The 12,745-nt window shown below is 38.2% G+C and overlaps 1 protein-coding gene across 1 annotated transcript; it reads left to right on the top strand.

The window, feature by feature from the left end:
- The first annotated feature begins 914 nt into the window (after nucleotides 1-914).
- Nucleotides 915-4,575, top strand: tmem174 (transmembrane protein 174). Its single transcript, XM_023265513.3, has 2 exons — nucleotides 915-1,653; nucleotides 2,917-4,575. Exons 1-2 carry the CDS (start codon nucleotides 998-1,000, stop codon nucleotides 3,029-3,031), a joined length of 771 nt encoding a protein of 256 aa, XP_023121281.2. The 5' UTR covers nucleotides 915-997; the 3' UTR covers nucleotides 3,032-4,575.
- The last annotated feature ends 8,170 nt before the right edge of the window (nucleotides 4,576-12,745 follow it).

The following is a 12,745-nucleotide window of genomic DNA, read 5'->3' as shown; positions in this document are numbered from 1 at the left end:
ATGATGTGCAATTCCTCCAGGAAACACCAAAATTAAATCATTCACACCAGATTCTGCAAAAAAACAAAAACAAAACAAAAAAAAAAAAACTTGCAACCAACAGTCATGCCACAAAATTTAATGGACTATTCGACACATCCAAGATAAGAGACAAGCATGGAAGCAAATTAAAGAGATCTAGAGGTAAATAAAACATCTTGATCAATAAAATAAATTCAACAGTGTTCAAAGACGGGATGCAGAGAAGCAAGTTCTCAACAAGTTGTTGACAACATTCAGCATGGTGAAACTTCTCTCTAGAATTGATGTGCAGAGAATTCTGAAAAACACCTAGTTTGTAGAGGCTGTACACATGTAAGTAAGTAGGTAAGTATCTATAGTATGTGAAACTCAGTTTATACTATGCCTGCTTGCACATGCAAAAATATTCTTCATGTTGTTTCCACTTTCTTCCATTTTTTGTAAAATAAATAACCAAAAAAATCCAACTAGATTTTAAATTTTGTAATTCATGGAATTAGTACTTTATAATGTTGCACAACTTTAAGTTGTTTCTACTTCAAGCCTTTGTTGTGTTGTTTCTACAGAGGCGCAGGACTTTGTATTGGAGTGATAAATGAACCAACAACGAGGAAAAAACAAACAAACTGCTTGGAATTCAGAGGGTAAATAGACTTTTCTGCCATAAACTGCCCAAGTTTATAACTCTGGCCTTGTTTGTGCATGCAGCCATTGTTCAATAGTAATCATGTTGTCCACATGAGGTCATTTTCACATGATAAAATAGATAAGTTGCGGTCTGAACGCCCACACTATGTTTTTATTGACCAATAGGATTCAAGTGCAGGTTAACTTATAACTTTTCTGGTAAGAATCTTCAGTTACTCAGTGTTTATTCAGTTTAACTAGCCGTTCACTGTAAGAGGCACTGTAGTCCGGTTTGAGACACTCGGAGGACTCACACATCAACAAGGAACCCCAAAGTTTATGGAATAACATGGTGCAACAAAGGCCTGCAGCAGAGCCCAACAATGCTAGAACTCCTACAGGAGCCCTCAGCAGGCCACCTAATAACCCCGCTCACATGGTTACACCTGCTCTGCGTCCTCACACTTCAGGCAGGCTGCTGGATAGTGAGAAGATCGGAGCCTCTCTGCTGTTATCTGGAGTCTTCCTCGCTCTCATGGGTGTCACCTTCACTGCAATGGGCTGGCAACACTTCCAAAGTAACCCCAGCTATGAGTGGACCCAATTGCTGGGCCCCATCCTGATCTCGGTTGGCGGCACTTTCATCCTCACCAGCGTCTGCAAGTTTGGGATCGCCTCCTGTTTGCCCTGCAGACGGCAGGAGGAAGAAGAGTTCGTGGTACCTGTGAGGGAGCAACCCCCAGTTGGACATCCCTTCGTGTTTCATGGCATAAATCCACCTGTCATGTTAGGAGGTACCACTACCATGCTGTGCATCCCACCTCCATGTAACTTTACGACCCCGGAAGTACGGCAGGCCAGTGAGTTCCAGCCTGGCAGCTCTGTGAGCAGCATCCAGGCAGCGCTTCCTCCATACGATGCTGTGTGCTGTGTGGACAATGCAGGCTTCACAGCAGAAGAAGGCAGCTCAGCTCACAGCACACAAACAGACCAGAGAAGAAGCCGGTAGGGAACACTGCTTACACGACTCCAGCTTCCGAGAAAGCATTAACAGATGAGGCATTATTGTAGTCCTGCTGGGGGCCTTCATTACTTAAATATGCTGTTATTACGGACATGTGGTTTTAGAAGGCAGGTACAGTTTTTTTTTTTTTTAAACATATGAAGTCATCCACAGGCAATGGATTTTCCTGGGAGTTTGTCTTTTCTTTACACAGCATGCAATATGTTGACACCAGAGCAGATAAAACCAGCACAGACGGAGTTAATCTTAAGTCAGATTTGCGTGTGTTAAAACTCACAGCTTCTCGCAGTGCTCATTAAAACAGACACAGTGCGCCAGAGTTCATTTTGTATTAACCACAGAATCACTTTTCACTTGGCTGTCATTGCACTCGCAGCCAATTATGGTGGAATTAATGTCTGTATGATCGTCAACACTTTGGTGTTGATTCACATGTATGACTGTACTGCCAGCAGTGTGCCACATAAGTATGGGTCATTGTCACTGAAAAACGAACAAAAAAATATAACATTCTCATTTCATTAAACAAAATAAGCCTTGAATCAATGAAATTGGGACAATTAAGACCAAAATAGCTCCCCTTCTTTTCATATAATCGCCCTTCTGGGGTATAATGTCATATCAGAGATATATAACAGTATATATATGCTGTATGGAAAGGAAAAGCAATTCATAAGAAACAGTTTTTAGGTCATCATATTTTCCCACCTGCTCCAAAAGCTGTGAGAAACATTATGAATTACCATTTAAAAAAGTTTCCTTCCACTAATTGCAGCATCCCAGTTATTTGAATTTGAATCAAATATCCTCAGACAGACGTCCTGCTAAACACAAAGCTGCATTCCATTAGCAGAAAGTTACAAGTTTTCACTTTCTTTTATTGTTTTTAGACAATTACTCCCAGCAGGTTTCCAGGAAAGCAGTTCACTTTAATAAAAGCAGACAGCAGGAATAATACAGTTAACCTAGGATGACTATAAACTGCTGCCCTGATCATTTGAGCACATGCTCGGCTCACCAGCTCACTCTTATGTTGTCACAACTTCTGACCTGTTTTAGTGCGTTTCCAGGGGTTAATGCCAAATAGAGGAATGATCAAGGGAGAAATTGCTCAATCTGTGTTTTCTTTTAAAGGGCAATGGGCTTTAAGCAGAACCAATTGTGCCTGTAAACATTTGGATATTAGTTTTTCTTTTTACGTCCAGCCTGCCTGAGATGTCTTGTTTGCCTTTTATTTCTCACAGCTTGCCAAAGACAGAAGGTGAAAGAGAACGAAATGACGAGAGCGGCTCCACCTGTTCACATCCACCTGCATACGAAGACATCTACCCTTCGTTTCACAAACACAATCCAACATAAATATCTCCTGGAACTCATCACTGACATTCTTCCGTTTTCTTTTTAATGGGTTCAGAAGGGATGTCCTCTGCAAAATAAACCTACAGCGTCCGTGGTGTTTTCATTCCACTGCAACACAAGATTAACTCAACTTATAGGTTTAACTTTCCCCACACAGCTGCTATCATGTAGAGCTACCATTATAATTATGTATGAAGTCATAAAATCCATGAAGATGAGGCTCCCTGGAAGAAAAAACTCATTAAAATGGAGATTTATGGACAACCTCGGCTCTATCTGAAGCCTCCAAGGTTTAAGAAATTTATATTCAGCATGAAAACACACACATTTACCCCTGCGCTTGTTGTCTCTCAATAGCAAACCGCTGTACATGCCCATTAAATGCTGGCAGAGGAAATGCAGACAGGCCACCATATACTGCCAGAAACAAACGAGGAGATAATTCACCAGAGATACTTAGGAAAAGTTTTTTTCTTAATGTCGTAGGCTGGAGAAAACTGACATTAAAAGACGGCTGAGAGAAAACAGTTTGGTTTGTGTGGAAAGATAGTTATGTGAACATTTTTTTTTATCACTGCTACTATTAAATAATAACAAAAATGACAACATATTTGACTTTGGATGAGTAGAATCCACTCATATGAAGCAGGGTTTTTTGAGTTTTCTTGACCTGCAGGATCATTCAACCAGATGCAGCCTTTTAGTTTACTGAGGGCTTTTGTTTGCAGGATAAACACAGTGTTACTGCACCACACGGGGGCAGAAACACTGAGGAAATCAATACACCTTCAGTCAGTGCGTCAGGTCAGGTGGTTCTGCTGGATCAGGGCAGCCTACAGTATCCTAATATTTATAATAATAATAATAATAATAATAATAATAATAATAATAATAATAATAATAATAATAATAATAATAATAATAATAATAATAACAATAACAATAATAATAACAATAATATCAATAACAATAATAATAATAATAATAATAATAATAATAATAATAATAATAATAACAATAGTGCAGTCCGGGTTTTTTTTTACACCAAGGGTTAAAACTTTTCTATTTGACGCTGCCTTTAATTGAATTGTATTTAATTAAGAATTGTAAATCGATATTTTTGCAATATTTTTTATTTCTCTGTTTTATAAATTTCATTACTCATCTTCCACTTTACTTTTAAATGTTCTTATATGTCTTTTGCCATTAGTTCTTTTTTCTTTTTCTTTTTTTTTTTTTTAAAAATGTCACATCATTTTGAATCGAAAACGCTGCAAACACACTTGCCGGAAATGACGACTTACTTGTGTTGCACTTAACTGAACACGTTAATGATATAAAATGCATAAAAATTAGAACACACAAATTAATCGGCTTGACAGACCTGTTCATTTTTATTTTATTTATTTTTTTGCCAGACGAAGCACAGAAACAGATCTGAACGCAGACATTACATAACATTGCCAAGAATCGTTATGCTTAATTAAAAAAAAAAAAACAACAAAAAAAGAAGTCAAAATCAAATAAATGAATCCATAAATACATGTTTTTGTTTTACTTATTCAGCTACTTTCTATCTCTTCATTAATTCTGCCTTAACTCGGAAAAAAAAGCTTTAAAGACTCGGTCTTGAGGCACTTTACAAGCCAGTCCCTCTTAAAATGTAGCTCGCAAAAATAAAATTGTAGGTGAAAAAGCAAATATTTACAATACAACTAAATATATGGTTGACATTTGGGAGTGGACTTTTTTTTTTTTATAACGAGATCGTTTGTGTGGTTTTCTTTTAATTGAACTTCACGAAACTGAATCTGAGCAGTAGGACAAACAGTTTAAAGTGAGTTCATCTACTTTTTATATTTTTTTTCCTTTGGAGGAGAGCTGAAATGTCACTGCTCGGCTCGGAAAATATGGATTTGATAACTAGAAACATACTTTTTCTCCTCCAACACTTGCTCAAAGCCCTACATTTACGCTCGGCTTTGCTCCAAAACTTACGCGCACAGCAAACAAGCCTCCAAAAAAACTGAAAATTCATAGCAATTTAGAAAACATCCCAGGACCTCCTTCAGACTTGTGCCTGTACGGATCTGAAACCGCAGCACAATATGACTTTCATTATTTTTACAGCACAGTAAAATGCGGGTGGCCGACAAGGCCCCATTATTTCACCATTTTGGAGAATTGGAGACGATTTATGAAAGTATTACGGAACATGCTGAACGATAACAACTCCGTCATAAAAGAGAGGCGAAAAACGTGGAAATACTGGCCAAGAAAATCCTACCAGAATGAGTCCTGATATGAGTTTTGAAGGTTATGAATAGGTTATAATCGGTAATTTTGCGGTTAATAATAAGGGAAGCTGCTTTATTGTATCCAGCTGGAGCTCTTTAAAAGGAAAACAATCAGTTATTTACAATTATGTACAAAAAAAACCCTGCTTATTGGAAATTATTCTTCCAAAATTATCCCTAACACACAATTATTTCTCTAATAAGGTGGATAAATTTTCCTGCAAATTAGAAATACTCATATTAATGCCTTCAGTTGGAGCTCTCTCTGAGGCAACAGGTGTTTTTCTGCCTTTGTTTTTGGCCTCTGCTGGACTGGACCAGCTCCAGTGTTTTTTGTCACGTGTTTCCCAGGATGAGCATGTATTGTGAGGCCACTAAAGTGGTTTGATTGTGCAGGAGGCCTGAGCTGGAGGCCCTCTCACTTTAAACCACATGTGCTCCCAGCTAAACATTTGTGGACGGATTTGGAAACTACATCTGAGATGGCATTTTCCTTTTGAAATCAAAAATACCAAAGGGTCAGATAATCCCCGGGAAATCATGATTAGAGCGCAGTGATTAGCAGTGACCTTGCTCTGCATGCTGGCAGTGAGTGAACATTGTGTTAGTCCCATATGGAGCACTGCTAATAGGAGGGAGAAGGCTTTGGTTTGTGCAACTCACAAACAGCTGAATATGGTGTTTAGACTGTAACTTGAGCTCATTGTGTGCGGAAATTCTCTTATAACTCTGCTCTCAGCACAGAACTTTGTTTTGACTGACAAAAAGCTACAGGCCAGACACTGTGGAGAGAGAAAAAAAGAAATGTTTAAAGTCAGTTCAGTTTCAGCACTTGTTCAAGCTGTCAGTTAAAACACACTGAAATATCAATTTAAGCTCTCAACACGCCATTTTGGTCCACAGTACACTATCGTTCAAAAGTTTGGGGTCACCCAGGCAATTTCATGTTTTCCATGAAAACTCACACTTTTATCCATGTGCTAACATAACTGCACAAGGGTTTTCTAATCATCAATGAGCCTTTCAACACCATTAGCTAACACAATGTAGCATTAGAACACAGGAGTGATGGTTGCTGGAAATGTTCCTCTGTACCCCTATGCAGATATTCCATTAAAAATCAGCTGTTTCCAACTAGAATAGTCATTTACCACATTAACAATATCTAGACTGTATTAAAGATTAATTTAATGTTATCTTCACTGGGAAAAAACTGCTTTTCTTTCCAAAGTAAGGAAATTTCTAAGTGACCCCAAACTTTTGAACGATAGTGGATGTAGCTGTAAGCAGAATAAAACATCATCTGACTTATTCTAAATCATATCTTCACACTTAAAATATCCAAACCTCTATGGTTTGTACTTTATCTGAGTGCTCTAACAGAGAAATCTTTCAACAAGCAAAGTTTTACATGCAGATTTTAGCCTTACATATTTGCATACTCTTTGGGAACTTTCTGAACTAGAATTTAGAATAAAGTTTAAACAAAGTTTGGCAACACATTGCTAGTTTTTAATTCTAGTGCCCATGTTTTAAAGTTGGGGTTTTTCAAACTGCTAATTAATCAGCTGAAATATTATCTGTGCAATTAGCAGTAGTCAGCATAAAATGTTTCAGCCGTTTTTATATCAGGCAGTAACTGAGTCTTCATTAAAAGCTTATTTCAATCAAACTACACATTTTTGACCACATATCTTCTCTTAAAGGTGTTTTTTTTCATTATTGTAGGCACAGCACACAAAATTCTATCTAATTCTTTGGTCTAATAGTTTCAGACTAACTCTCTCAAAACTTCCTGCATGGTTTCACCCCAGAAAGAAATGAGAAAATATGTTGACATGTATACATGTGGCTCTAACCTATAACTGTCCTGCATGTGTGTGTGTGGGACTGGCTGTGTTCAAGGGAGTTTTTTCCTTAAAATGGCATTAAATTCTACCAGCTTCTGACAGGACATTTCTTGTTATTTTGACTGGAGAGGCAGATCTGGCCAACCTCATTCATATTTTCGTCTCAGAGTCCCTCATGAGTATTTTTAGCAGCTGAAAGTGGCTGTTTTCAAAATAAGTTCCTGACCGTATATCAAAAGATCCCAGTGCCACAGTGGTGGGCTCACTCTGTGCCTGCTTTCATTTCCCTCTGTGTTTGTCTGAGTGTGTGTGTGTGTGTGTGTGTGTGTGTGTGTGTGTGTGTGTGTGTGTGTGTGTGTGTGTGTGTGTTGCTACGTAAGAGCCTGTGCAACTACAGGGCATGGAGACTGGGGGGACAAATGGATCCCATGTTTGCAGGAAAACACGCTGGAGGCGCAGGAAAACTTTGTTGTTTATGAAGAACACGTGAAACCAATCAAATCTGAATTATCTTCCTGTTGTTCCAGCTTTTGTCGTTTGCAGTTTTTAGTTCGCTCGCCAGCAGTGTCACCACCCAGCGAGCAGGTCTGTGTCTGCGCATGAAAGGTAGGCAGATTAAAGACACACATACACCCACAGAGACACAAGGACCGACACATGCACACTCAGTATTCTTCACTGTTTTGAGTGATTTGACTGGTGTGTCGCATACTTTTATGATGCTGCTTCTGGTGGTGATGGTGTTGAAAAATGTAAATTAACAGTTAATTTTACCCCTAAGATGCAGCAAGATGTTTTCCTGCTTCACACACACACAAGTTTGCATGGGGATGAGCATCTAAACCTCAAGGGGATCTGATAAATAGTCAGCCCACAGGAAATGATTTGCAGATCTCCTCTGCATAATAAGCCATTTACATACTCAGACTTGTATAGAGTCGTGCTCGGAAACACACAGTTCCACTTCTCCCTAACTCACACCATATGCACACACACACTCACAGGTACGTGCAGTTACTTGGAGACACACTTACATATGCAAACAGCAGCTAAAGTGCACACACACACACACACACACACACACACACACTTTTTTTGCTTTTTAGATTCAGACTAAAATGACTGCTCCCTGTTTTCCAAAGCTACTGTGGCGAAACTATCAGACATTCAAGTCATTTTTCTTTTTTATTGCCAGATACTGTACATGTAACACATGATGAAGCCATCTCCCCCTCTGTGTCTCACCCCTTTTCCCCTCCCTCTCTCTTTCTCTAATAACTTTCCCATCACTTTTTTTTTTTTTTTTTTTTTTTTTTACGATCAAACTCCCTCCCCGGCTCACCTCAGAGAGCAGGTGTTCATCTCATTCACAGAGAGCACAGCGAGGTCAGCTCCATGCGCTGCCTTATTGGAAACTGCCATGTATGTTCCGAGGGCAACCACAGTGGATGTGACTGTACCCTGAGCGCAATTACATGTGTCGTCTGTAAGGGTCAGTGCTCAGTTCCACCGCAGGAGGACATGTCATGTGGAAAACGAGTTCTCTGATCACATTTATGAACTGCATTTCATTTTGTACGTGATAAGATTTTGGCTTTAATAGTCCTTGTGAGAATTTTATATTACTTCCCACAAGTGTGAGGCTTATTATAAAGTCAGATGTGGGATGGTTTATAGTGGATGTCACTGAAAAATGAACACAAGAGTTCCTGTGTGTTAAAACACACAATGAACTTTCAGGATATTAGTGCAACACAGCTTTATTCGTTTGTCGCCAAATCTCAGTTTTACAGTTTATAGTCTGAACACTTTTCCCTCTTGAAGCCTTGCTAACGTCTTATAATAATACAATAATTATGGCATGATTTTTTTTCTTCATCTTAGAACAAGTAGTGGTAGTGTGGAGAAAATAATTGTCATTTTTTAAAAACTTTTTCTGGGGTTTTTTCAGCTGCATCTCAGAGGTTTCATGAAGTGTTTCATTATTTATCACAGGATGAAGCTCCAGAAGAAAATAGTTTTGTAAAAAGGACCCTGAGTTGAGATGATTTCTTTACGATGACAAGAATAATTTGTCATTTTTGGCCATTTTTCTGAATAATTTGTAGACCTCTTAAGTGTCACAAAGCATTTCACTTAAAACAACAAATTTTTAAAAATTTAATAATAAAGCCAAAAGGAATTTTTGGGAAACTTTTCACCAACTTTGGAACTTCCTTTCATCTAAATATTTTTTATTTTGGTTTATGTTGGTATGATTCTGTTGTTGTTGTTGTCTGTTGCCTCATTTTTTCAGCATTTGGTTACAATCTGCTCTTGAAACATGTTATACAGTATAAATAAGCACACAACTCACATGTTTGCTCACATGCACTGGGTGATGGCACTACATCACCACAACACCACAGGCAGCGGTGAAAAATCAGGGGAATGAACTATGTAGATGAATTACAAGGTAAAAAAAAGTGCAGTGAATTGTGTTCATTTATATGGAAGTCCTGCTGTTCTGTGAATGCGATGGATGCCATCAAATGTGATAACAGTCTCAAGGATTCTATTACGTGTGCAATTAAATCTGAACATTCAGACTGGCTCTGGGAGGGATGTTTCCGGTAACACAACGTTGACGAAGCTCTTTTTATTAACATCTGACAAACAGACACACAAACCATTTTCACAAATGGAACTAATATTTTCTACAAGTTGACCCAAACCTCCCACATCCTTCCCCTTGGCAACAAGCTGTAGTGTAAAAAATAGGAACATACTTAACATTTATTTTGCATTGCAGCATATTAATTACATCACCATAATGTTATATTACTACCATATGGTTATTTTTTTTGTTTGTTTCTCAAATCAAATGTCACATTCCTACAATTTTGCAGCATTTTATAATTACTGTGAATAATGTGTATATTACATATGGAGTACAAATATTAAACATAAGATTTAGTGTAATGTATTTGCTGGAGGAGGGAGTCACATGACCAGCTGGAGGTTCAGGTGTACTGAGTGTCCTCACTTCATTCACTGTTTGTGTGTCAACTGAGCTCTTTGTTCTTTGTTCCCGAGTGTGTTGATTATTTCCTTCATTATTTTTCTTCTGTTATTTCTTTATTATCTATTTATTATTTCTTCTTCTTTATTTTTTCCATTATGCTTTTCTTTTCATGGTGTATTAAATTGGTTTGATAGTCATGCACTGATGTCTGTATTCAAGATATTGTGATAGAATTTCATTTGTACACTACCATTCATCATCAGTTAGCCTTTCAACACCATTAGCTAACACAATGTAGCATTAGAACACAGGAGTGATGGTTGCTGGAAATGTTCCTCTGTACCCCTATGTGGATATTCTATTAAAAATCAGCTGTTTCCAGCTGGAATAGTCATTTAGCACATTAACAATGTCTAGACTGTATTTTTGATTAATTTAATGTTATCTTCACTGAAAAAAAAAGTTTTTCTTTCAAAAATAAGGACATTGCTAAATGACCCCAAACTTTTGAATGGTAGTGTATACTTCTTTAAATTGTAGAAAATGAAACCATTCATCCAAAATAAAACTAAATGATTGATTAAGCTTATGTGTTCGTATCAATTAAGTCAAGTCTACTGCATTCCAGTGACAGCAGTACTATGTATATCGCAGTTATTCATAGTTATGACTTCATTTCAACTTCTGGTTGTTGCACTACTGGATTTCTTTCACACATATAATATTGTATGCAGTCTAAGGAGGAGCGATGTACATTTTTTTTTTGTTTTTTAATTCATCCCTAATATTTATTCATTTTATTCAGACCTGCATATATTTCATATGGTAATAACATAATGCAATTTAAAAAAACAGCATTAATGATTTTGGAGAAAATTATGTGAGAAATTCCATTTGTCATCTTCTATATTGTTAAGCAAAAGTGGATTAGGGGTGAAAAAAAGATGCCATAATGGAGCTTTACATGTATAAATCAGACTGCTGTATTGAATGTAAAATGATTTAAAATTTTAAAACCTGTTGACACTATTTAAAAACAACAGCACTGATCCTCCCAACCTCACTGTTACATGAAACTCTGTCATGTTTTGGTCTTTTTCTCATTAATTACAGCCGTCTGACACACTCAGAGTATTTTGGAGCAAAGTCCTGTCTCACAACTATTCGATACAGCTGTGAAAGAAACAGCAGCACAAAGCAAATAGTTAGAAATTATTAACGGTTAATTTATTTACTGTTTGAATCAGTCAGTGATTTACTCAAAATCCCCAGTTGGTGAAAAGAGCTTTCCTGGTCGTATGAAGTGAAAATGAAAGGACAGAGAGACACTTATTTGCTAAGCGATGCCCCATAAAGATCACTCTCCCAGCTCCCAGGTTTCCATCCCTCCGCTGTCAGTAAATACAACAGTAAGTATAACATTTCACACTAACAGAAATTAGGAGCAAGGAGAAAAGTAAACATGGGAGAATTTGGGAGCTGGGTATTTTGGAAAAGAAATCCTGTGTTTGTATTAATATTTCACCTCTGGGAAAACTTCTGTCACTGACAATTTAAAGGGCACACAGCCAAGATTATGTCAATTTGCTGTTACGCTGGTATTTATGACTTTATTGAATTAGGGCAGAAAGTCTGCGGTGGGTCGAAATGTTCAAGGCAGGAGGAGAGAAGCAGAGAGGGGGAAGAAAAAAGAAAGAAAGAAAGCGGGCAGTTTGCAGTGAGGACGGAAAATCATGACTTATTTTTGTTTCAAATGTGTTTCCGTCCACATATGGTCCTTGTTTTGGCCTATATACTGAGAATCTCAGAGGTGACCCATGACCCGGCTTCTCAGACTGACATGATTTTAGCTGTCTCACTCTGAGTTCGAGTCGACCTCGTGTCCCCCGAAGTTCAGGGGTCACCTCCAGGGAGCAGCAAATTAACCCAATGTGTCAAAGCTGGCATGACACCATGTTCAGCCGAGCTCTGCCGTTGAAATACTCTCCTCCTTTCCACTTGCCTGCATTTGATCTTAAGCTGTCTCTTGTCCTGTCTTTATTTTTTTTGTGGGTTATTTTAAATTCTACCTCTCTTCAAAGTTTATGGTGTGTGACTAATTTTCCCTCTTTTAACCTCCTTCATCCATTCCTGCTGAAATTCCCACCCCTCTACACGGCAATCACTGCTCCCCAATTCTCCTCTTTTTCTTCTCTGACATCTTCTTCCTTTCTTATGGGTAGAGGACCTCTCTGTCTGATCTTCCCCCCTCTCTCTCTCTGTCTCTCTCTGTCTCTCTCTGTCTCTCTCTCAGCCCCAAATCCTTCTCTCTCTGTGTCTCTCCCTGCGGTTAAAGACGTTTCAGTTCAGCTGTCACAAATTATGTTCGCCTGCCCAGCTGTCAAAACAGGGGGGTGTCCCTTTCATTCCACCTCACATACTACGAAAGGAGATGGGAGGGAGGAGGGCTTTAACGCTCGTGTTTGGACACAAGCAATTATCTCTAATTATTGTTTTTCTTTTCAGTTTCCCTGTCCCGATGGAGGTCCGACGAGATGAACATGCAATAATCCGCTCCAGTCGT

Source organism: Amphiprion ocellaris, chromosome 17, assembly GCF_022539595.1.
Source record: "Amphiprion ocellaris isolate individual 3 ecotype Okinawa chromosome 17, ASM2253959v1, whole genome shotgun sequence".
NCBI lineage: Eukaryota > Metazoa > Chordata > Actinopteri > Pomacentridae > Amphiprion > Amphiprion ocellaris.
The sequence above is the reverse complement of the archived record's forward strand: the minus strand, read 5'-3'. Positions and strand labels throughout refer to the sequence as shown.